At 58.8% G+C, this 24,298-nt stretch overlaps 3 protein-coding genes across 7 annotated transcripts; 2 read left to right on the top strand and 1 right to left on the bottom strand.

Annotated features, from left to right (window-relative positions):
- The first annotated feature begins 206 nt into the window (after positions 1-206).
- On the top strand, positions 207-7,237 carry Cuedc2 (CUE domain containing 2). The gene is made up of 9 exons (XM_003474978.4): positions 207-344; positions 5,261-5,347; positions 5,634-5,777; positions 5,947-6,008; positions 6,094-6,218; positions 6,300-6,479; positions 6,613-6,674; positions 6,753-6,813; positions 6,897-7,237. The coding sequence occupies exons 2-9, from the start codon at positions 5,274-5,276 to the stop codon at positions 7,041-7,043; spliced, it is 855 nt and encodes a 284-aa protein (XP_003475026.1). The 5' UTR covers positions 207-344; positions 5,261-5,273; the 3' UTR covers positions 7,044-7,237.
- Positions 7,238-7,334: 97 nt separating this feature from the next.
- On the bottom strand, positions 7,335-9,151 carry Fbxl15 (F-box and leucine rich repeat protein 15). The gene is made up of 4 exons (XM_023567258.2): positions 9,030-9,151; positions 8,705-8,858; positions 8,051-8,556; positions 7,335-7,660 (listed from the first exon to the last, which is right to left on the bottom strand). The coding sequence occupies exons 1-4, from the start codon at positions 9,068-9,070 to the stop codon at positions 7,471-7,473; spliced, it is 891 nt and encodes a 296-aa protein (XP_023423026.1). The 5' UTR covers positions 9,071-9,151; the 3' UTR covers positions 7,335-7,470.
- Positions 9,152-9,905: 754 nt separating this feature from the next.
- On the top strand, positions 9,906-24,247 carry Psd (pleckstrin and Sec7 domain containing). Of its 5 annotated transcripts, XM_063244603.1 has the most exons (19): positions 9,906-10,086; positions 10,320-11,084; positions 11,376-11,391; positions 12,532-13,268; positions 13,473-13,575; positions 14,143-14,503; positions 15,125-15,565; positions 16,657-16,851; positions 17,007-17,087; positions 17,240-17,352; positions 17,803-17,861; positions 17,959-18,048; positions 20,823-20,866; positions 21,903-22,093; positions 22,168-22,238; positions 22,342-22,499; positions 22,630-22,774; positions 23,028-23,171; positions 23,488-24,247. In XM_063244603.1, the coding sequence occupies exons 4-19, from the start codon at positions 12,615-12,617 to the stop codon at positions 23,716-23,718; spliced, it is 3,081 nt and encodes a 1,026-aa protein (XP_063100673.1). In that variant the 5' UTR covers positions 9,906-10,086; positions 10,320-11,084; positions 11,376-11,391; positions 12,532-12,614; the 3' UTR covers positions 23,719-24,247. The 5 variants fall into 5 exon arrangements, 4 of the variants coding, with proteins under 4 accessions (XP_063100673.1, XP_003475033.2, XP_063100674.1 ...); XM_003474985.5 differs by having other exon boundaries at positions 10,320-11,391; positions 15,128-15,565; XM_063244604.1 differs by lacking the exon at positions 16,657-16,851 and having other exon boundaries at positions 10,320-11,391.
- Positions 24,248-24,298: the final 51 nt, after the last annotated feature.

Genomic DNA, 24,298 nt, shown 5'->3' with positions numbered 1-24,298 from the left:
TAGGGTAGGAAGATGTTAAGGTGCGACTGAAAGTCTGTGCCCTTCTGGCAGTGAGAAGGGGCAAAGCAGGGGTATGGTCCTCACCCTTGCAAGTCGAGCCGTCCCCCAGCCACTCGACAAAAATGGCCGCTGCAGGAGCCCGTTCAAAGCCCCTGCACACTGACGAACTGCAACAGAAGCTCCGCCCTGTTATGGGTGCCCTTCTCAAAAATGGCCGCCACAAGGTCTCTGGAAGGGAGCCTCTCTGGGCTCCGCCTTTGATCTCGTTGGTTGGGCGGGGGGGGGGGGCGGGAATGAGAGCTTCAGCGCGCGGGACAAATCGCCGGCGGTGCCCTACGGAGCAGGTGATTTCCCCTCCAGCCCCCAGCCCAGGGCTAGGAGTGTCGCAGAGAGGGTTGATAGGGGGTATCCGTTCTGTGTGTTCCCCACAGTACCCGCTCTCCAGAGCCCTATCTCTGATTCTCGCCGTGGCCTGTACCAAGGCACATTTCTTTGCTCAGGCCTGTCGCCCTGGGTCCCCTAGCTGCATCCCTGTGCCCTCGGGCTGATACCTTACGGGCTCCGCGGCCAGGTCAAGACAGTGTGCGCTGCCAGCCCTACTTCCTGTGCAACACCTCTTGTGCTGATGCTCCCGCTTGACTTTGGGTGGCAGGGTCCCATGTTCCTTGTGTTCCCCTCGTTGTCCTTGGGTGGTCTTGAGGGTAAGGAGAGAGTGGTATCTCATGAGGGCTTTGTAGGACCTAGATAGGACTCCTAGATAGGAGATGGGAAAAGCAGTGAAGACCTCGGTGCTTACCCCTTCCCCGACTGCCTCCCCCAGTTCCCCAGGACCTGTCTGTGCTCAGGCCCCTCTGCACACCTCCCCTCCCCAAGGGAGCAGCGGGGTACTGCTCTCCTGGATTTAACTTGCCCAGAGGTGTCTAATGCTCTCAGCTGTCTTCTGGCAGTGAGGATAGGGTCTGCTGGTCGCTGAAAGTTGCAGAATGGGGTTGGGAGAGAGGTGTGGAGCACCTTTAAGCATTGGGCGGGACTGGTATGAGCTAAGAAGATTCCATAGCAGGCCGGATGCCTGCAGGGAGGACCATGATACAGACCTGGCTGCACCACTGGCATCATGAGACGTAGTGTGGTGGTGAACTGGGGTGAGACTGCCTGGGTGTGATTTGGCCATTGACTTGCTTTGTGATCTTGGGCAAATTATTTAACCTCCCAGTTTCCTTTCAGGTGAAATGAGGGTGATATTAGTGCTCATATTTTAGGGTTATCATGAGGTATAGGTGAGTGAGCCCAGGTAAAGTGTTTTGAGTCATGTTTGGTAAACAATAATGACAGGATGATCATCATTTTTCATAGGCACCACCAAGGGATCCCTGATTTGGGGTTCCCAAGAAAGAATGAGGGTCTGTGGACTAGATCTGGAATTTGAAAACTCTCATCATGTCCTGTTTGGGGGGAGCCTTGCTATTTAGGTTGCATCTTAGAAAACCAGTTTAGAATTCCAAAATGTCCCTAAGTCAGGGAATATGGGGAGATAAATATTAGGAGGAGTTCTAGAATTAGGAAGCAGGAAGGACACGCTAAAAAGGCTGAGAGTAGGTGTGGAGATGAGGAACAGTAGAACCAGAGGCGTGGTAAACTTTGAAGCCTGGGCAGTCCAAGAGTAAAAGGAAGGAGGATGGATGGTGGCTTAGCAGACAAGTCAGCAAAGAAGCTCCGGGTACTCAGGGGACAGTGTGGGGTTTCCTGGTAATAATCCTCCAGCCCCCAGAACTTGGTAAAAAAAAAACCTTGAGAAGCATTGTGGCAGGTAGGGTGGCACATTTTTGTAATCCCAGTTATCCAGAAGGCCAGGGCCGACGGATTGCAAATTCTAAGACAGCCTGGTCAATTTATCAAGACACTGTATCAAAATAAAAACTAAAAAGGGCTGGGGATGTAGATCAGTGGTAGAGCGCCCTTGGTTTGATCCCTAATGCTAAACAAATGAAAAAAACAAGCAAATGAACAAAAAACAGAGACTGGAGACACACCTTCTGGAGGAACTTCTCTGGACACTGGGCTTTCCTCAGAGTTCCTGACCCACTCATGGCAGTCAGGGTGTGGGGGGGTCTCTGCAGGGGTGACTTCCTCAGGGGACCTGTGTGGTGAGATCTGGCACACAGGGACTGAACTGTTCTGTTCTCCCTGAGGCCCATGGCTAAGGCTTTGAAGTAGGAGGCAGGCATTTCCCTGGCGGGCTGGGCTTACTTAGTCCTGCTTTCCAGAGTGAACCCTGCCAGGCCCAGTGGGTAATCGCAGCACTTGGAGGCTGACAGAAGAATTCTAACAAGTTTGAGGCCAGCCTGGACTATACAGCAGACCCTGTCTCAAAAAATACACAAAGCGACTCCTTTGGTCTCCTAGCAATTCTGAGCAGGAAAACTGGCTGGGCAGCTGTGATGGTAGATGGCAGCTCTGACTCAGCCTACTTGGAGACCTTGATATCCTACAGCCCCGTCCCAGAGTGGTCCTCGGAATAGACACTGAAATGGCTGCTGCCTGGAACCCAGAACCTCTTACATGTGAGCCAGATGTTTCACCACTGAGCTGTTTCCTCAGCCCTGGGCTTGGTGCTAACTACCACCAAAGCATCTGGGCATCACCTTAATCTGTGAGGTGGGGAGTAACTAAACACCTACTTCTGGAGAATGCTGAATGTGCCCTGTTGAATAAACCAGGTGTGTAGTCCCTGTCTTCATGAGACAACTGGAAAAAACATTGAACATTATCCAGATAGTTCATTAATTATTGCTGTGAAAGATCTGCAAAGCAGTCTGCAATGGTGAGTGTGCGTGTGCATAAATGTGAAAGATACGCAGCAACCAGACGAATTCTAGAGGCACAGAGGCTTGAATGTTATGAACGGAAAGGGAGCAGCATAGAGGACAGTGATCCTGGGAGGTTTATGATGAGGATAGCCAGCACTCAGGAGGCTGAGGCCGGAGGAGCCTTGCAAGTTCAAAGTGAGTTCAAGATCAGCCTGTACTACATAGCAAGACTCTGTCTCCAAAAAGAAAGAAAGCAGAATCAAACAAACAAACAAAAAAATCATGAGGGTGGGGAGATATAGGCAGGGGAAAAGCTCTGGGCTTATCCGAAGGGTAGTGGGAACCAAGCACGGTGGCCTACATCTGTAATTCCAGCACTCTAGGAAGTGGAAGCAAGTTTGAGCCCAGCCAGGGCAACTGCATGGGTGTGGACCCTGGTGAGAACCTGTTGTTGTTGTCTGAGACAGAGTCTCATTAGGTAGTACAGGCTGGCCTGGAACTCGCGTGATCCTTTTGCTTCAGCTTCCCGAGCACTGGGATTACAGGCATGCACCGCCACTCGTGACTTCCCGATGAGATCTTGCAGAGCGAGGCTGATCATGAGGAGAGAGAGGCAGGAGCCTTGGAGTTGAAGAGGGCAGCAGGGAAAAAGGCAAAGAGGGGGCCAGGGAAGAAACCGCCACAGAAGTAGCGGAAACCTGGAGAATGTAACGGCTCCGCAGCCTGAGTTAGCTCTGTGGCAACACTGGAAACAGCTGTAACCATGAGGAAGTGCTCCCTCTTTTGGTGGCTGACAGGTAGTGCCCTCTTGGCCGTTCAGAAGGCTCAACCTTACTAGACCAAAACCTGAAAAAGTAACTGGTGACCTGCCCCGCCCCTGAGAAATGTTGGTAGAGATGTTGGACCAGAAGCCAGACCACAGAGAAAAATGGATAGAATGGAGAATAATAAGGAAGTGGGAGTCGGGCACACGCCTATAATCCCAGCATTTAGGAGGCTGAGGCAGGAGAACTGTTGCAAGTTGAAGCCCAGTTTGGACTACAGAGTGAAACCCTGGCTCATAAAGACAAAACAATTTTAAAAACTGAAGGGAATGGATGACAGGCGGTCGGTTAGGTGCAGGCCAGGTTTAGAGCAGGTGGTCAAGGGTAATCCAGGAGTTTCAGGTTGGGCCCCTGAGTGGGGCTGGGTGGCAGAGCAAGAGCTGTGGAGGAGATGTATATGGATGCCTTGGGGTGGGTGGAAATTGGGGTCTCCTGAGCCTTCCAAATGGTAAGATGAACTGACAGCTGAACCCATGGGTCTGGAGCCATTCCTTATTCCCTCTGACTCCCAAATACAGACTTTTGGGAGTCAAAATGTGAAATGGGGACGGAGTAAATTAACAAGCAAGCTGGGTGTGGTGGAGCGCGCATGTAATCCCAGCACCCTGGAGGCCGAGGCAGATGGGTCACTCTGAGTTCAAGGCCAGCTGGACTACATAGTGAGGTGCTGTCCCGGATGAATGAATGCATGTATGCGTGTCACAAGCGGTCACTGAGCACCTGCTAAGAGCACACATTTCCCTAGGCGCTGGGGTTCCACCAATAGCCAAGACAGTGTCCCTCTGCCCTTTCAGAGCTTGCCCTCAGGGGAAATGGACAGTAGGCAAATCACCAGGACACACTGTAGAGTGGTAGTGTGTGGAATGCCTGTTAGTGGTCGTTATGTCAGGGAAGTTCTCTCTGGGGAGGTAACACTTGCACACAGACCTGGAGATGTGAAAGCAATACCTGGGGTATCAGGAAAGCAGGCACATGGTTGGCAGTTCCAAGGGCTAGCTGGGAGCTGAGGGGGAAGACCGGAGAGCAAGAAGGACTGGAGGGGCTGGCAAGGGTGCGGTCTCCTGGGTCCTGTGGGCTGGGAAAGGAGGCTGGGAAGTCCTGACAGCCCCTAGCTGGAAGGGCAGGGACTGGTAGGAGGGGAGACTCCATGAAAGACTTCCCCTTCCATTTGGGCCCCAGAGCCAGAAAAGCCCCTTTGTGCAGAGGGTAGGTGGCCTGTCCTGGTGGGAGAAGGGCCATGCATAGTGGCCTTCTCCTTGGGGGGCTGGACAATGGGGTTCCTTGTGGTTGGACTTGAGGGCCAAGAGGCACCCTCAATGATAAGATTCCTCAGCCAGGAGGCATGTGACTCCAAGACCTGGCTCTTCGCCAGAGAGTCTGGGCCTGCTGCTAGAGAATGGGCTAGAGGATGAGGAGAGGCAGGGAAGGGGGAGGCCTTTTGCAGACAGTGCTCTATCCTGTCTTGGGCTGGGGGAAGTGGAGATGGGTGATGGAGGGGCTATGGCTCCATTGGAAGGCCCAACATCAACAGATGTTGTAGGGCAGGCAGGGAGGAGGAGTGGTCACCCCAGGCCTGGTGAGTGGGCAGGCAAAGAGAGCATAGCAGTTCTCCGGCTTGTGTCCCTTCAGGCGAGCAGCATACATGGAACTGGAGCGGACTGTCAGCGTGGCTCTCCTTGCCTTTGTGCAGGCACATCTCCCAGAGGCCGACGTTAGGTAAAGGACGGAGCCAGGACAGGGTCACTGCCGCCTGTGGTGCTCTGGGCCCTGGCTGATGGAAAGATGGCAGAAAGCACTCAGCCCTGTTCCTCCAGGGAGGGCTGGGATGGGTTCACCCAGTGGGCCTTCTGTGCCTTTGCTGGACAGGCGGGAAACCAAATCTGAGGGAAGGGGATCCTCCCTGGCTGCAAGGACTGAGGTCTGAATCATGGAGCCCCATGAGGTCTGGGGCTGGGCTCAGTGGAGATGCCAAGCTGGGGCTTGTCCTGTCTCCTTCCTGCAGTGGCCTGGATGAGGTCATCTTCTCCTATGTGCTTGGGGTCCTGGAGGACCTGGGCCCCTCTGGCCCCTCTGAGGAGAACTTTGACATGGAGGCGTTCACTGAGATGATGGAGGCATATGTGCCTGGCTTTGCCCACATCCCCAGGTGGGTTCTGGCCAGGATCAAAAGGAGGGGCTGCTAGGGGCCAGGGATTTAGCTCAGTGGCATAAGCACCTGCCTGGCAAATGTGGAGTCATGAGTTTGATCCCCAGGACCAAAAAAGACAAAAAGGGACTGCTTCCAGGGACTTTCACCACCTTCCTTGTCCTATCAGGGGCACAGTGGGGGACATGATGCAGAAGCTCTCAGGGCAGCTGAGTGACGCCAGGAACAAAGGTGAGTCTGAGGCTCTGGCACTTGGGAGATTCATATATACCTCCCCGAGTTCCAGCAAAACTGATGCTCTCTCTGCCTCTTTAAGAAAACTTGCAGCCACAAAGCTCTTGTGTCCAAGGTCAAGTACCCATCTGTCCAGATCCCCTGCATCAGCCTGAAAAGCTCAAAGAGGCCAGTTCTCCTGCTGTAGCTGGGGAGGCCCAAGACGAGGTAATGGTAAAGGTACCGAGAAGCAAGCTGGGGGGTTGGGAAGGAGGAAGTGCTGTCTCTCGTCAACTTTTGTGCTCACAGGCAGCTGCCACTGAGGAGTTGCTGCCAGGGGTGGATGTTCTCCTTGAGGTGTTCCCCACCTGCTCAGTGGAGCAAGCCCAGTGGGTGCTGGCCAAAGCTCGGGGAGACTTGGAAGCAGCAGTGCAGATGCTGGTAGAGGGGAAGGAGGAGGGGCCTCTGGCCTGGGAAGGCCCCAGTCAGGTATCCTCTTCAGCACCCCCCAACCAAGCCTCACCTCACTGCACCTTGATGTTAAGCCCCCACCCATATAGTCCCCATCTATTTCCGCTCTGGGTACCATCAGACCTAGACCAAGCCCCGCCCCTCTCCATAGGACATGCCCAGACGCCTTAGAGGTCCCAAAAAGGATGAGTTGAAGTCCTTCATCCTGCAAAAGTGAGTCTGGGCTGGGCTGGGCTGGGCCCTGGAGAGCCTTTCCAGGGTGGAGGAGTGTCATCTAGCTGGTTTTGGCAGGTACATGATGGTGGACAGTGCAGAGGACCAGAAGATTCACCGGCCCATGGCTCCCAGGGAGGTGAGAGGTGGGGTGAGCTGCGATGTGGAGTGGGAAGGGAGTGGCACCACGTTCCTACTGCTCACCACTTGGTTCCCCAACAGGCCCCCAAGAAGCTGATCCGCTACATCGACAACCAGGTAGTGAGCACCAAAGGGGAACGATTCAAAGATGTACGGAACCCTGAGGCTGAGGAGATGAAGGCCACATACATCAACCTCAAACCAGCAAGAAAATATCGCTTCCACTGATGTGTTCCCTGGACTCTGCCCAGGCCAGCTAGGCTCAGGCCCCCGAGGGGTGTGGGAGACCTACACCAGCTCCAGGGGTCTCCTTTCTCCCTGTCTCCTTTCTTCCTGGTCCAGTTCTCTACTTCCTTGCTCCGGGGTGTTAACCTACTCTTGGAGCTGTTCCCCAGGCACAATAAAGGTGGCCAAGAAAGGTGTGTGTGCATTCTTGCATTTTGGTCATTTCAGCCACAGGGATGGGATACAGTTCCTGTCCTAACATCACATCCTGTCTCTAACAGGGTAGCAATAGCAAAAGAGGACAAAGAGATCTTTATTTGAGGTTCCTGGGTGGGGCAGGGCACAGGCCCCTACCTCCCTACAGTCAGATTGCCCTGCAGTTCTATGCCGGGCCCCACCACACAGTTCGGCTGGCTCCCCTGACAGAAAATTAGACCTGCAGGTTGACAAAGGGTGCGAAGCCCGCCATGTCCTGCAGGAGCACCAGGGCCTGGTGCAGCGGTGGCTCCACATCGATGTCCACTCCTCGTTTCCGCAAGCGGCTCAGACTGGGCTCAGCCACGTGGTGGCAGTGCCGCACCCGCAGAGAGCGAAGCATGGGGCAATACTCGGCCAGCGTCCTGTGGGAGGAGGGGTAAGGGTTGGAGCCAGGGGCTCCCACTCCCTCCGCTGGACCCCTGCCCTTCACCTCCGCTGGCTCCAGCAAATCCCAGGTCTCTCAGTTTAGGGCTTACTTTAGACGCGGGGGAAAGGATCTACATGGGGGGCAAGTGCTGCAGGGATCCGGGGCTTTCCGGATCAGTAAGGAAATCTGGCCCTCGGTGCATCCAGATTAGAGAGTCCCCCTTGTTGAAGAGAGGCCAGACCTACTGAAATCTTGCAGTGTGTGCACACTGGTGCAGTTTCTGTGTGTGGGCTGTCCAGCCCGGATAACCCTAGCTGCCTGTCTAATGCAGAGGGGGCTCTTTGCTAACTGCAGCCCACCCGCTCCGTCGCCCAGGCCCGGGCACCTGATGCCGTCGCTTCCGACACGGAGGCAGCCGGTGAGGTCGAGGTGCTCGAGGCGAGGGCAGTTCCGGGCCAGCTCCTGGACCGAGGTGTCACCCACGTTGGCGTTGACCGCCAGTGAGAGGCTGCGGAGGCCGCCACCGCGCCGCCGCGCCAGATACACAATGGCCTCATCCTTGAGCTGGCGGCAGGCGGTAAGGTCCAGCTCCTCCAGCGCCGGGCAGCGGTCCGCGAGGCCGCGCAGCGCCAGCCCGTCCACCCAGTCGCAGTGCGCGAGCGACAGGCGCCGCAGGCGGGGGCAGCCCTCGGCCAGCGCGCCCAGCGCGCGGCGGCTCAGCTGCCCGCAGCCCGCCAGCGCCACGCTCCGCAGTTGCGGGTTCCGCGCCAGCACCGGCAGCAGGTCTGCGTCCGACAGCCACTCGTGACACTGCGCTAGCGCCAGCGCCTGCAGCCCCTCAGCGTCGCGCAGCAGCCGGGCCAGGGCGGCGCGCGGGATGTGCGGCCCCACCTGCGACGCGGGCGCCGGCTTCAGCGCTCCTGCAGCAGCCGTAGCCCCTGCCCGACACCTGCGCACCCTTGAGTCTCCGCCCCCGGCGCGACCCCCGGACACCTCCCCCCCGAGCGGCTGGGACAGGATCGCCAGGGGCTCTGCTCACCTGCGCGGCGTCGAAGCGGCGCAGCCCCGCCAAGTGCAGCTGCACGAGCGCCCGGAAGGCCCGGCTGACGCGCTGCAGCCGGAGCAGCTGGCGCAAGGGCACCCGGCTCAGGACGTGAGGAAGCAGCACGTCTTCCCAGGGCAGGTCCAGTAGCCTGCGAGTACAGGGGAATCGGCGTCCCTGTGCCGCTGTTACCTGCAAGTCCGCCTCCGCTGGGAACCCGGGCTAGTAAGGGCGGCCCCGAGCCCTGGGCCCTGGGCCCGGCTCCGGCTCCCTTCCCCTCCCCCGGGTCTCTTCCCCACTCGGACCCTCCAGCACTCGGTACCTCACGCCTGCAGGTTCTCGCTCCACTCCGGACGGCTCCATGGGTGACTCCGTCACTAAAGCGCGTGCGTAGTAAGACCTCCCTTTGGCCTTGGAGTCGCTGCGGGGAACCGCCTACAGGAGCTGTGGAGACAGACCGGTTCAATCGAGTGCAGTCTCGCTGAGGAACTTCTCGGAAGGCTTTCCGGATGGGCCCGAAGCTGAGGCAGAACGCACCCGTGGTGTAACTTTAGACCTTGCCTTTTGGCTGCGGGGCTTGAAGCCCGCTTTTCTGTCTTGGTCCTGGCTGCAGCGGCTGCCTCGGCGTGAAGTGGTGGGAGGAGCGGGGCAGGTTGGAGGCAAAGGGGCGGAGCCAGAGCCCCAGTTTACCGAAGCAACCCCCACCCCCGTCTTCATCGACTTGGAAACATAGGGGGAGACTATCAGGCTCTTACTCTCGGGCCCGCGGCAAGCGCTCAGTAAGTAACTTCCTGGGCTGGAAGGGTAGTTCAGTGTTCAGGTTTTGCACTTGCCAAGCGTGAGCAAGGTCCTGAGTTCAATCCCCAGCACCACCAAGATAATGATCTCTGAAAGAACAAATAAATGGAATAACCTCGAATTTTCCTTTTCGTCAGGCAAACTTTATCAAACGTCCCATCCGTAGATAGTTGAGAAATACAGATCTAGTCTTCTTTTTCCATTTCGGGACAGTGCGGGCGGGGTTTTGTCTGGGGAGAAAGAAGGACTACATTCGGCGGATGCTTTCCTAGAAGGTACAATGCTCGCTCAGCCCACAGGAACCGTGCTTCTCGGATGGCCCTGGGTTACTGAAGGGTGAGGCTGGACCCGCCGTGGGGCCACGGAGCTTCCCTCTCACTGTGTCCTCAGGTCCTAGGCCCAGGTTCCACTCTGGGGAATCCCTGGAGTTGCTCTTCGCTCCATCCACGGGCTGGGGACGTGAAGGACGCCGGGCTATTGCCATCGGTCAGGGTCGCGCGCTCCTTCCTTGCAGCTGCTTCAGCAGCCGGTTCACTCCATTCCCAGCCGTGATCTCCTCGGGGCTTCGACATCTCTACAAGGTGGGCAGGTCTATGCTTTCACTCCATGTTGAATATGGGAAACCGAGGCCCTGAAGAGGAAGCGCTTTGACCAGGATCAAACCAGACTGGGATGGAGGACCCAAACATCCTGGTTTTCCCAGAATCCCCTTCACGCTCCCTCACTCCCTAATGCAGCAATAAGGGAAAAGCCGGCAGCAGAAGCCCAGAGGGGGTCTAGTTGGATGGGGGCCTCGCTTCCTCTTGGTCCGCAGGCTCTCAGGGAAGAGTCTGCGAGGACTGACCTCTGCAAAGATAAACAGATGTGGGCCCGCGCCTCCTCCCCCGCCCCCTTTGTTCACACCTCTGCGCCTGCGCAGTACGACCAATCTGGCGCTGTCCCCTTCAGCACCACGCGGAGCCCGCGCCACCCTTCCCCGTGGTGAGCCCCGCGCGCCCCCACCTCGCACTTCTGCGCGACCCCTGACCGCCAGAGCAGACCCCTGCTTCCTTCCGAGGTCATCACCGACCCGCCCCAGCTCTCCTTAGGAGAGTAGTTGCCATAGTAACCCGTGTGTCCCTTTCTTGAAAAACCAGACCCCTTTCTACCCTGGTCAAGGAACTAGGGCGACCTGCCCTCCGTATCCTTCAGTGTCTCGGGTCCTCAGGCCTGAGTTCTCACTGCTGGAGGGCAGGACAGCACGCAAGTTCTTCAAGTCCGGCTTACTCCTCCTAACTTACTCCCGGGTGGGTGATCGGGACTGGGTCTCTTGGGCCTGAGACGCAGAGCCCCCGAGGGTTAGAGACTGGGTCCCTTTGATGTCCCTTCTGGATCTAGGGGGTGGGTCCGGTCTACCCCGTACCGCGCGCCTAGCGCGGCCGCGTGCTCGTGGGGGCGGGAGCGTGTGTGGCATGTAACAGGTCATGTGGCAGCCTCCTAGGGACACGCGTGGGGCCTGGGACACGCGTGTGCAGCAGGCCCTGCGTGTGGCTCAAGAGGCGGTGGGCGAGAGGGACGTGAACGGGAGTGCGGCGGGAATGTAAGGGTCTGGAAGCAGAAGTCAGGCTTCCCTGCCCTCCCCCTCGTCTGGGGAGGGTTCTAGGTTGGCGGGAGCGCCCATTGGGGATTTAGCGAAGTAGGGGGTTGGCAGCCTTTGGGGCTCAGGGCCCCAGGAGCGGAGGGAGGTGGGAGATTAGCGTTGCCGGAGCTGCGCCCGGGGTGGGGGTGTTGGAGGAGGGACCGTGAGGCAGGCGGGCCTGGAGCAGCGGGAGCTGCGCGCCTGCACAGCTGAGCTGGGCCCGGCCTCCCCTCTGCTTCTCCTCGGACCCAGCTCCAGAAGAGCCGCGGTGAGTACCGAGGTGGCTCTGGGTAGGGGCTGCAGAGGGCATGCAGGGATCCCTGTAGAGACTGAAGAACCTGTCCCCCGCTCCCCCTCCTGCCCCGTTGCCTTGCTGCTCCTGTCTTGGGTCTCTGCCCTTCCCTGTTATCCCTTTAAGGTCCCTCCTGGGCTGGGCAAGACGTGTCATATTCCTTGGGGGAGGAGAAGGTGGCGGTGCAGCCTCACCCCAGACCTAGCCATGAACACCGTCGTGGGGGAGGGGAGAGTGTGTGCCCTGCTCGTGTATGTGTGTAAACGTGCATCCGTGTTTGTGTGATTGTGACCAGGTCTGTCTGATACACCTGTGCCTCTGTGTGCACAGGAGTGAATGGGCGCCTGTGTATGATTTGGGTGCCTCTTTGTGTGTTCCTGTTTGATGACGGTGTGTAAAACAAGCATGTGCCTTTCCATTATACACGTATCTGTTATGACTGTGAGAGTGACGAGGGTGTGTCTTTAAGCAGTATTGTGTGTGTCCATGCTTACCGGAGGGTGTTGCCTATGAATGTGTCTGTGCATTGCTGCTTGTGTCCTTAGGTGTACATGCGTGCTGTGCATGTGTGTACATGGGTGCATGTGTCTGTTCATGTGTGTCTGTACCTGCATGAGAAGGACAAATCCCTTTCTGATTCAGTATCTGGGCATCAGGGCAGGAAGCCGTGCCCAGGCCCCCCTGCCCACCTCCACCCTAGTCTCAGCCTTTCAGCGTCCCTGTATGACCCCTGTGGTTTCTCCTCCTTCCTGAGCCCTGGGTTTGCCCTCCCCGAGGGGCCCCCATAAGAGGGACTAGGAGGGACCTGGGCTCTAAGATGATGCCTGACTGACACCCCTGTTCAGAGCTGGGGTAGCAGCCTTCCCTACCCCAGAGAGAGCCCTAAACTGCCCAGGGGCTTGGCTCCATTAACTGCTGACCAGCTTCCTCCCTTCCTAGGGTGTTGCTCAGGGCCCCAGGAAGGAGAGGGCCCGGAGCTCTGGGCTGGGCCATCCCCCTTCTCAGCCACCAAGGATAGGATCAGTGCCCCTTATCCCCAGGGTAGGGTAGGTCCCCAGAGTCCCTCCCTGCTTCTACTCCTGCACACTTCATGCCCTGCTCTCCCCTCTCTTGCAGGCCTGTCTGAAGAGCATGCAGCCCCTTCACTCCCCACCTGGCTTCACTATCCCCGCCCCCCCAGCCTGACCCCCGGCCCCAGCATGGCCCAGGGTGCCATGCGCTTCTGCTCAGAAGGCGACTGTGCCATCTCCCCACCGCGATGCCCCCGTCGCTGGCTCCCCGAAGGCCCGGTGCCCCAGAGCCCCCCAGCCAGCATGTATGGCAGCACAGGCTCCCTGCTACGGCGGGTGGCGGGCCCAGGGGCCCGAGGCCGGGACTTGGGACGTGTGACAGCACCCTGTACACCTCTGCGTGGTCCTCCCTCTCCTCGTATGGCTCCCCCGGCCTGGGCACCCTCTTCACCCCCTGGGCAGCCCCCACCAGGGACCCAGAGCTCCGTGGTCATCTTCCGCTTTGTGGAGAAGGCCAGCGTGAGGCCACTGAATGGGCTACCTGCATCTGGAGGCTTGAGTCGGAGCTGGGACCTGGGAGGGGTGTCTTCTTCCAGGCCCACCCCAGCCCTTGGGCCTGTCTCCAACCGAAAGTTTCGACTGGAGGCATCCACCTCGGACCCACTTCCAGCTGGGGGAGGCTGTACCCTTCCTGGCAGCTGGAACACTCTCCCTGGGCCACCAGTCCCACCCCAGGTGGGGGCAGATGGCCTTTACTCTTCTCTGCCCAATGGGCTGGGAGGCCCTCCTGAGCATCTGGCCACACTATTCCGAGGACCTGCTGACCCTGAGTTCCTGAACCAGGTATGGCACCTGCTGCGGGCTCCTTGAGCCTCTGTCAGACTTGGCCCCTCTGTTACTCATTCTGAATCCTTTGATATCCTAACTCCCTCTCTCTCTTGTCCTCTGTGTGTGTTCCTGTGTGTTCTTATTTCTACTTCTGCCCGGTATTCTCATGTCTTTGTATGTCTGGGTTTATCTCTGGGTGCCTGTATATCTGTGGCTCAGGGGGACACCTGGTCCTCCCCCCGGGAAGTCTCCTCTCATGCCCAGAGAATTGCTCGAGCCAAGTGGGAATTCTTCTATGGCTCCTTGGATCCCCCCAGCTCAGGTAAGGCCCAGGAGGAAGGCCAGGGAGCAGGCAGGGCTCCTCACAGTAGCTGAGGACTGGTCAGCTTCCTTTGAGCCTTTCTCAGTACTTCCCTGGGTCAAAGTCAAACCTCCTCCAAGCTTTGCTCTTCCCATCTGTCATGCTGGGGGGCTGGACAGGGCCTGTGCTGGGCACCTGGAGAAGCTGGGTCATGAAGGGCAGGAATGGCAGGACATTACAGGTCACTCCTTCGACTAGGAAACATGTGAGAGTACCAGGGATTGAACTCATAACCTCATATTTGCCAGGCAGGTGCTTGTGCTGCTGAGCTAAATCCCTGGCCCCCAAGTCTGTTTTTACCAATAAAGTTTTATTGGAACATTAAAAAAGAAAAGAAAAAACACAGGCTAGTCCCCTTCAGGCTTCTCAAAGCTGTTGAATAGGAACTTTGTTTGCAAGGAGCTCCATGGTCACCTACTGCAGGAAGAGTGGTAGCTAGACATGGGAAGACTTCCTGTCCCCAAGAGGTCGTGGGGGAGCCACGACACGTAACCTCCTAACCTGGATACCTGTGCATGCCCACTGCAGGTGCTAAGCCCCCAGAGCAGGCCCCCCTCTCGCCATCCTTGGTGGGCTCAGGGCCAGGCTCTGGGGTGGCTGTGGGGCGTGCAGCTGAGTACTCCGAGACTGATTTGGACACAGTGCCCATGAGATGCTACCGAGAGACCAACATCGATGAGGTGCTGGCTGAGCGGGAGGAAGTTGACTCAGCCATTGAGAGTCAGCCCAGCTCTGAGGGCCCACCAGGCACTATTGGGCCACCTGCTCCACATCCTGGCCTGTGCCCCAGGCCTGGTTCCAGCCTGGGCAGCGGCAATGAGGATGAGGATGAGGCAGGTGGGGAAGAGGATGTGGATGACGAGGTGTTTGAGGCCTCAGAGGGGTGCCGGTGAGTGGGGAGATGGGAGAGGAACATGCCGTGATCCTTCATTGGCCCTGGGAGCTAGGTCAAAGGGATGGGGACAGAGAAGGGAGGCTGGGAGCAAGGGAAACAAGGGCTGGTGTGGCAGGGCAGTGCACGGAAGCAGAGATGTCAGAGGCCTGAGGCCTGGCTCAGCAGTGGGCTGGGGGGCATCAGCAAGGACCTGGAGCTGGGCAGCAGCCAGAGGAAGGGTGGGGGTTCCAGAGGATCAGGGGCTGTGGCAGAGGCCAGAGGCTGGTATCCAGCCTGAAACATGGAGCATCGGTCTAAATCCTGGGTCCCTGTCTGTCTCACACCCACTGCAGCTCGGAGCCTCATCTTCTCCTAAGATGTTGCCAGAAATAGAAATGGGATAGCAGGAGGGAAGCAGATCAGGGGAGGGGAGGAGAGAGGGAGATTAGCAGAGAGGGAGAGAAGGAAGAAGTGCGCAGAAGTACAGATACTCTGGACCCTCTGCTCTGGTTCTGTTTGTTTGGTTTTGAAATGGGATTAAGCCTGTGAAGGTGGAAGGCACACAGGTGTGAGTGCAGTGAACTCCTGCCCCTGACTTGTGCTCCGGCCTCTGATGAGACACTCTCCCCCACCCAGCAGGCCGGGGCACCGGATGTCTCACCCTGGGCCTGTCAAATCTCCGGTGCCCTTTCTCCCTGGGACCAGCCCTTCTGCAGATGGGCCTGACTCTTTCAGTTGCGTGTTTGAAGCCATCCTGGAGTCACACCGGGCCAAGGGCACCTCCTATACCAGCCTTGCCTCCCTGGAGGCCCTGGCCTCACCCGGCCCAACCCAGAGCCCCTTCTTCACCTTTGAGCTGCCTCCCCAGCGCCCTGCACCCCGGCCTGATCCACCTGCTCCTGCCCCACTTGCCCCTCTGGAGCCAGATTCTGGTACCAGCTCTGCTGCTGATGGTCCTTGGACACAGAGAGGGGAGGAGGAGGCAGGGGCTGGAGCCCAGCTTCCCCCAGAAAGGCAGCCCCCTAGTCCGTGCCACTCAGAGGACAGCCTGGGGCTGGGGTCAGCACCCTTGGGCAGGTGAGTAATTCTTTTGGTCCCTTGGCTCCAAGTCCCCAGGAGCAGCTGGTTTACCGGACAGATCCTAAGAGGGAGGGTGCAGTTCACATCCCTGACCCAGTGGGGCTGATCCCATGGGGAAGACCATTTCCTTCAGCCCTCACACTGCCCCTGTATTCGGACCTTGAACGGAAATTCAGATGGAAAGGTCCTTAAAGAACATCCCGCTTCTCTCCTGGAGGGACCGTTCCTTCCCCAGAGGAGTCTTTCTTCTCCACCCAGGCTGGAAGCATCTCCAAAGATGGAGCCAGCTGCCCTTCCCCTTGCCTCCCTCTCACGCTGCTCCCCACATAAGGCATCTTTCACCCAGCTCCAGGGAAGTCCTTTCACAGCCTAACCTTTCTGCTCTCCCCTTTGCCAACTACCCTCTCAGTCATGGAAGCCATGGCAACCGGAGGCGGTGGCCAGGGAGACAGGGTTGCCTAGCAACCAGGAGTTTCCTTCGTCTGTCTCTGTGGTGACAGGTGGCTTTGCAAGTAGAGCAGCTGGGGTGAGAAGGGGAGGGGAGGAAGAGAAAGAGGGGTACACCCTGACACCCCCAGTCCCAATCCCAGTCCCCCTCACTCCAGAGCTTGCTTCTTTGTGGGGAAAAGGGGGGTACTAAGGAGAGACTACTCCCCTCAAAGCTGGCTGGAGGGAAGACTTGGGAGCAGGAGTGTCCCTCCTGCCCTCGGGTTTCTTTGTGGCCCTCCCCTGTTCCTCCTGGGAAGCCTGTCTATCCCACTACTGCTCACCGGCTCAGACACAGGACTGAGTGCTGAGGAGGCCTAGTGTGGGGATGGGGAATCTTGTTTTGAGGGGGGATGGAGACTCAGTATCGCCTGGCATGCTTAGGCCCTCGGAGCAGAACTGCTGTAGCAGCAAGCTGAAGCATGAGCTCTGAGGTAGGACTTCCTCGGAGAGGTCGTAATGACAAGACAGGTGAATCCAGACAACCCGTCCAACCTTGACGTCTCCCTTTCCCTGTGTGTCTTCTGGGTCTGGTGGTGCAGAGGGTCCAGATGGCCTCTGAGAGCTCTGCCCCAAACCTGCCCTGCTGTTCTACCTGGCAGTGAACCACCCCTCAGCCAGCTGGTCTCAGACTCAGACTCAGAGCTGGACAGCACAGAGCGGCTGGCGCTGGGAAGCACAGATACCTTGTCCAATGGACAGAAAGCGGATCTGGAGGCTGCACAGCGCCTAGCCAAGAGGCTGTACCGACTAGATGGCTTCAGGAAGGCTGATGTGGCCCGGCACCTGGGCAAGAAGTAAAGCCGCTGGGTGGGCTTGGGGCTGGGGGTAAGGGCATGCATCCTGGGCAGCACCTCCACATCCTGACTGATTTGCCTAGGTCTCTAGGTAATCCCCAGCTGACCCCTTGACACTTGCCCTGAACCTCACCTGTCTTTCTGCTTGCCCACAGCAATGACTTTAGCAAACTGGTGGCTGGCGAGTATCTCAAGTTCTTTGTCTTCACGGGTATGACGCTGGACCAAGCTCTCAGGTGGGTGTGGGCCCTTGGTGGACAGTATCCACTCTCCAGACCTGGCGTGTAGGGCCCTGACTGTGTCTCCTCTGAGGCCTGTCCTGACCTCAGCCTTCCTAAGCTAGCTGGGCACCAGCAAAGGGACAAAGCCTCCCTTTTCTCCCCTCTAGGGTGTTTCTGAAGGAGCTGGCCCTCATGGGTGAGACCCAGGAGCGGGAGCGCGTGTTGGCTCACTTCTCCCAGCGGTACTTCCAGTGCAATCCTGAAGCCTTGTCCTCAGAGGGTGAGAAGGCTGGGAGCACTGTGGTCCCTGCTGGCCACAGAGATGGACAGGCTGGGCGTGACATGTGTGCACAGGAAGAATGAATGGGCATGCCTGCAGGCATGGCTTGCCACACGTGGTTAGGCATCCTGCTAGGATCAGGAGCCAAAAGGCTGTGACAGGTGTGTTCACTTGCTCACATACATGTGCAGCACAGTGCGTGGCTGGTCTGCTGCTGGTGCACGCACAGAAGCACGCATGGGTTTAGGGCCAGTCGGGAGCTACAGAGGAGGATCCCAGAGGAGCTGCTGCCGGGGATATGGGAAGGCTCTTTAACAGAGTTCAGCTCTTGGGAAGGTGTGGTGGGTCAGAGAGGGTCCTGAAGGAGCAACGATACAACTGGGAGGTCAGGTAAGGCAGCAGAGGGCAGGGGCTTGGGGGTGGCTAGGCTGACCCTCAGCTCTCCCCTAGACGGCGCTCACACGCTGACCTGCGCCCTCATGCTACTCAACACAGACCTCCACGGCCACGTGAGTGGGGGTGGGTGGGGGAGCCAGAACCAGATCCCCGTCCAGAGACACAGGGACCAGGGTGCCCCCAAACTCATAAGCGTGTTTCCTCCCTCAGAACATAGGGAAGCGCATGACCTGTGGGGACTTCATCGGGAACCTGGAAGGCCTCAACGATGGTGGCGACTTCCCCAGGGAGCTGCTCAAGGTCGGGATGGACGGGCTGTGGGGCCCCGGGAGAGGAGGGGCACAGTGACTCAGGCTGAATCCCCCCCGCCCCGCCCCACGCTGTCCGTCTGTCCCAGTGTGTGCACACATGCAGCCACAGACGGGAGGGAGACTCTGAGTGTGGCCTCCTCAGTGCCCCACTGCAGTGTGCAGAGGGTACAGAGGGTCCTGCAGGGACCGTTGTGGGCAACACACGCACCCACACTGCGGTACTGCCACGACCCACAGGGACCAAGGCTTTCACAGATTCTGTACTTTAGCTCCCTCAGTGACATCCCGGTGCCAGCTATGAGCGGTCACAAATGCCAGGCAACCCCCCCCCCCCGCCCCACCTCCTGTCTCCAGTTAGTGGTGTGTTATCCAGAGAGGTCTAAACTCACCCGAAAAAAAACCAGGGTGGACGGAGGTGTCTCTGGGCCACTCTACACCCGTGACCGCACTGACCATGTTGTAGGAGACCTGATCTTGAGGGCTGTCTGCTTCTGTGTGGGGTGTATGTAGGGGACCTGGTGAGCGTGTACATAGACACGGCAGGGTGTCTCTGAGCGCAGGTTGAGTGTGCTTGGGGCTTGTATCTCGGTGTCAGCTGGGTGTGTGTCTTGGGGCCTGAGTGCGAGGCGAGCGTGAGCAGCAGCCATGCACTCTGAGGTGTCTGTGTGCGCGGCGGGGTCTCTCCGCGTTGGCTGGAATGTGAATCGGTGTGTCGGGGTAGCTGGGGTGCGAGCCGGAGTCTGGGTGTGCGGATGCCAGTGTGGGGGGGGTGTCTGCGGAGGAGCTTGCAGAGCCAGGACCACCTCACGCCTCATCAGCCGCTAGCCTGCAAGGGGCTCCCACCCCGCCTTCGCACGGGCGCCCCCACGCATGCGCCCCCGCGGCCTCTGCGCCCTACTCTCCGCCGCCTCCAGAGCCCGCACTTCCCCTCCGCGCCCCGCCCTCCCCATTCCCTCCCCTCCCCTCCTTCGCCCTCCCCTTGCTTCCCTTCCCTTCCGCTCCCCACCGCGCTGTTCCCGCGGAGCCCCCTCCCCCGCGCCGTGCCGCGCCACGCCACGCCACGCCGCGCTCCGTGCGTCGGTGGGCGCCGGCCGGGCTCGGGCCGCGCACGCCGGCTGCCAGGAGCGGTCCGTGTGTCCGTCCGTCCGTCCGGGCGGGGGCTCGGCGGGGCGGGCGGGGGCATGGCCAGGCCAGCATGATCGGCGTCAACAGCATCCACAGCGGCGCGGGGCGGCTGCGCTCGCGCTCGCTGTGCTCTGTGCGCTACGGACGCACGCACCGCGGCGCCGAGACCCTGTGCTACGGCTGGCCGCAGCGCTCACGTAGCCTCAAGCCCGTGCTCTACACCGATCTGGTGGTCAGCCGCCTGCAGAGCCGCAGGAAGAAGAAGGCGGTGAGGGCTGGGGGTGGGGGGACGTCGTCCATGGGGCTGGAGGTGGGCGCGAACTGGGGTGCGGCATGACCTCCGAAGCCGTGTCTTTCTAGATGGGAACCTGAGGTGGGCTCGCGTGTGGGGTTCAGGAGTTTTCAGGGTAGGTGTGACTCTGGGCAGGGTCTTGAACGGGGGCCAGGGTGGAGTGGAAGATTGTATATGAGCATTGCAGATGGGACAGGAAGCCGCTGTGGGAGGGTCTGGGTCTGAGCTAGGCTGGCTGCTGGGTCTCTGGGCTGGGTGAATTCAGGGAAGGCAGTGTTGATGGAGAGTGTATGCTAGGGGCCCTCACCCAGGCTGGGTGTGCAGGGTAGGAACACCTGGTCAGCCCGTGGTGGGCATCCCTGTGTGGCAGTGGGAGTCAGAGACGGGTGTGTTGGGGTGCGTGCTGGGTGGGGGGTTGCCGTGTCCTCTCGCAGGGAAGGCGCCGACGTCACCACTGCACACAGCTGACACGCAGGCAGCATCACAGCAACACACGCACATGCTGGGACACACCCACTCACAGACGGGCTGCGAAGCGCCCCCGCAGCGCGGGGCACCGGCACAGGCCCGTATTCCAGGCCACTCCTGAGAAGAAGGGTCCCCTGTCCTGCTCCTGGAGGTTACGCTCTCCTCTGATCTCAAGATTAAAGCTTCCTCTTGTTCCCCTGGCCAGCTGTGTGGCGGTGAAGTGGCCGGTTCTGCAGCTCGAAGTTTCAGGTGGACAGGAGTTGGAAGCTAGAAGTGCTGCTTCACACTAGTGTATACTCCTGACACCATGAGTGTGATGTGGGTGGGGTGCTGGTTTGTCCTGGGTTTGGAGCCAAGCGAGTACATTCTCTATTAGTCAAGGAAGGAGTCGAGAGGGTGGGCCTATCACTTGGCCTCAGTTTCCCCACATGCCGTAGGTGGGTTTGTCCTGTGGAAACAGGCCAGAGCACATGGCTGGGGAAGCAGGGCTTCTTGGGCTGCTCCCTATTTTCTTAGGGTCGTGCTCCCACCAGACTGGAGCAGAACCTTCTAGTTGTAGCTGTCCTCAGTGTGTCAGCCCCATGTCAGGATCCCCAATGCCATCTGCTGCCTCACCCCCACCTCATGTGGCTAGGTTCTTAATTTCTGTGGATCTGAGGATCCTGGTGCAAGGTCATGCAGCTAAGGGGGCAGAGCTGGGAGGGACCTGGGACTGCATCCTGGAGGTGTGTTTGTGGCCTTTCTCCCCTGTGCCCTCCCTCCCCCACCTTGCTTGTTCCATCTCCTTCTCAGGCTGAAGGTAGGCTCCGGGCTTTGATTCTCAAAAACTTAGTGCACCTTCCCCAGGACTCACTCCTCCCCACTTTGTTCCTCCTCAGGCCTTGTACAGCTCCATCAAGAATGAAAAACTGCAGTGGGCCATGTGAGTCCCGGGCCCTGGGTAGAGAGGGGTGCAGGCTGGAGAGAGGCTCCCTCATTTCCTTCTTTGGACATGCTGGCCTGGACTCGGGTCTGCTTTGCCTCCAGCCAGGCTGTTATGACAAGTGCACTGGCACAGGAGGAAGATGCTGGCAGAAGGGTGGTTCCCGGACAGCAATGGGAAAGCAGACATCTCTGGAGATGTGCCCTGGCCCACAGCACAGGAGGCCTGCAGGTCTCAGGGAGCCCGCCCTTCTCTGGACAAGCAGTAGCAGGCAGAAAGTGACCAAAGTGAGAGTGCAGACTGAGGGAGAAGGTCCAGCTGGCCAGGCCCTGGTCTGAAGTTAGAGCTCTCTCACCTGTGACTGTGGATCCCACTTAGGTTAGCTGGGAGTTCCCGGTCCTGGGGAGAGAGCTCAGAAGAGGGAGAGCTCGGATTGATCAGGGTGCAGGAGTTGATCCAGGAAGGCTTTTTGGAGGACTAAGGCCAGTCTGGAAGGAGGAAAAGCATTTGGAGACAGAAAAAAGGAAAGCTTTTGGCAGAAGTCTGTTTAAAGTGAGTGTAGAATGGGGAGGCCACAAGGAGGTTGGCTGGCTGGAGGGACAGTGACAGGTATCTGGGGAGATGTAGTGTAGGTTCTGTGTGGGAGGCAATAGGGAGCTACAGTAGGTTCCTGTACAAGGGAGTGACAAATTAGAATCTGATCATTTGGGGTGGAGCCCTAGGAAGCCATCTCTTGCTTCTGCAGCCATTTAGCCATCAAACCACCAGCAATGCCTAGTGTTAAGATGTGTCTGAGACAGCTGTTAGACACACCTGTCCTGGTAGAGAAGGGTGTGCAAGTTGGGGTGTGTGCAGAAACAAAGAGGAGGGGATGGCTATGCAGGAGGGTGTTGGCCATGAACTCTACCCTGAGTAGAGCCTTGCTTAGAATGGGGAGACCCCAGAGCCCCACAGACACTGGCAGAGCTCTCCAGGGAAGGTGAAGCCAGGGGCTGAGGTTTCCTGGCCAGCCCCTCTAAGGCCCTCACCCCTGCAGAGACGAAGAGGAGCTGAGGCGTTCTCTGTCTGAATTGGCCGACCCCAACCCCAAGGTCATCAAACGGGTCAGCGGGGGCAGTGGCAGTGGCTCCAGCCCTTTCCTGGACCTGACTCCCGAGCCCGGGGCCGCCGTTTACAAGCACGGAGCCCTGGTGCGCAAGGTGCACGCAGACCCCGACTGCCGGAAGAGTACGTGCATGGAGGAGGTGGGTCGGATGGGGACGGGTCTGTCCCAGCCTCCCTGACCTGCCTTCCCTCCCCAGCACCTCGGGGCAAGCGGGGCTGGAAGAGCTTCCACGGAATCCTCAAGGGCATGATCCTCTACCTACAGAAGGTACGACCAGCCGAGAGTGGGGCCATGCTGGCTTGGGACGGGGAGTGGTGAGATGTGGGTGGGCAAGGCTGGCTGGGACAGGACAAGATGGGCACACCTGCAGGAGGAGTACCAGCCTGGAAAGGCGCTCTCTGAGGCTGAGCTCAAGAATGCCATTAGCATCCACCACGCCCTGGCCACAAGGGCCAGCGACTATAGTAAGAGGCCCCACGTCTTCTACCTGCGTACAGCAGACTGGCGAGTTTTCCTCTTCCAGGCTCCGTGAGTGTCCCACTCTCCCATGACCCCGCACCCCACTCTGCCTGCTCCCTTCCAGTATCCTGGGGTCTCCTCTGTCCTTCTTTGGCCACACCCTCGGCCAGGACCAGCCAGGCCCTGCATCTTTCTGCAGGAGCCTGGAGCAGATGCAGTCCTGGATCACACGCATCAATGTGGTGGCCGCTATGTTCTCTGCACCCCCATTCCCAGCTGCTGTCAGCTCCCAGAAGAAATTCAGCCGCCCACTGCTGCCCAGTGCTGCTACCCGCCTCTCCCAGGTAGCCCCAACTGCTTGGTCCACCTTGGACCAGCAGGATGGGGTAGGCAGGCCCAGGTGATGGCATGCGTGGGATTAGATAGAAGCCCCCTGCATCTCCACATTAGCCACAGGGTGAGTGGAGACCGAGGTCCAGCCCAGCCTCTGCTATGGATCTGAGAACACAGGCATGTGTTTTGCCTGCCCAGAATTAGGGGCAGGTGGTGAACACTGCACAGGCCATCATGACACTGACTTTGCTCCCCGGCGGCCAGGAAGAGCAGGTTCGGACCCATGAGGCCAAGCTGAAGGCCATGGCAAACGAACTGCGTGAACATCGGGCCACCCAGCTGGGGAAGAAGGCCCGAGGCAAGGAGGCGGATGAGCAGCGGCAGAAGGAGGCTTACCTGGAGTTCGAGGTGAGCCCCCTGCCTGACACCCACACGGGCTCAGGCTGGGCTCAAACAGCATGGAGCCACTGGATGACCTCGGGCAGGGTCCTTCTCTGAATTGTGGTTCTCTCTTCTGGGAACAAGGTTGACATCCACACACCCATCACACTAGAACTCAGGAAGGGATGTCTGCCAAGTGCTGAGTCTTCCAGCTCTGGTGACAGCCCAGGGTCACCAGAGCACTATGGCCTGTCAGGGGCCATCATGAGCTCAGGGTTTTAGTGGTGAGCAGGACCTGCTATGCCTGGGGAGCTGGTTCTCACAGCACTGCCCTCTGCCTCAGAAATCTCGCTACGGCACCTATGCAGCGCTGCTTCGGGTCAAGCTGAAGGCAGCCAGCGAGGAGCTGGATACCATAGAGGCAGTGCTGGCCCAGGCGGGGAACACAGAGGAGGACCATCCCCCACCTCACTCCAGCCCTTCCCTGCAGCCTGACCCAGTGGGGCAGCCTTCAGCCCAGCGCTCTGGCTTAGTATCCCAGGCCGGGGTAGGCAGTGCACCCCAGAAGCCCTGAGCTGGGAGAGGCAGTGTGGGGGTGTCTGTGGGCACCTGCATGACAACAGGCCCTGCCTGAGCCCGGCCAGCCTCGGGCCATACAGAGGGCCTCCCAGCAAGGTCTGACCGCGCCGGACGCGGGGTCCGGGGCAGGGCAGGGTAGGTGCAGCCTCGGAGGCTAGGCTGAGGCCCCCTGAGGCTCCTTTTGTGATAATGTTTGCACTTTTTCCTATGGGGTGGGGTGTGGGGTGGGGGTGGCAAATGCCCAAAATTTTGATGCAGTATATTTTTTGTGGGGAGCCTTATGACACTTCTGCTTTCTGCTGGGACCATCACCCTGACACCAGCAATCCACTGGCCTGCGACCTTGCTCAGAGGCCAGGAATTGGGGCTGAGCTTGGTTTTCCTCCTGCTCCCCAAGGGCGCTCCTCTCTGTCCCTGGAAGTGGGGAGGGGTTCCCTGCACAGGCCGAGGCCAGCTGCTTCCCTTTCCTCCGTGGGCCCTGGCCTTTGTACAGCCTCCACTCTATTAAAACTGCTCTGAATTGCTGGCTGGGCCTCCTACTCCTCTTCTCACTGGTTTGGGGCAGGATAGGGACA

The sequence above is a fragment of the Cavia porcellus genome, unplaced genomic scaffold (genome assembly GCF_034190915.1).
Source record: "Cavia porcellus strain 051 isolate PalLab524CR breed Dunkin Hartley unplaced genomic scaffold, mCavPor4.1 scaffold_2, whole genome shotgun sequence".
Classification (NCBI taxonomy): Eukaryota; Metazoa; Chordata; class Mammalia; order Rodentia; family Caviidae; genus Cavia; species Cavia porcellus.
This window is presented reverse-complemented; position numbering and strand designations above follow the sequence as displayed.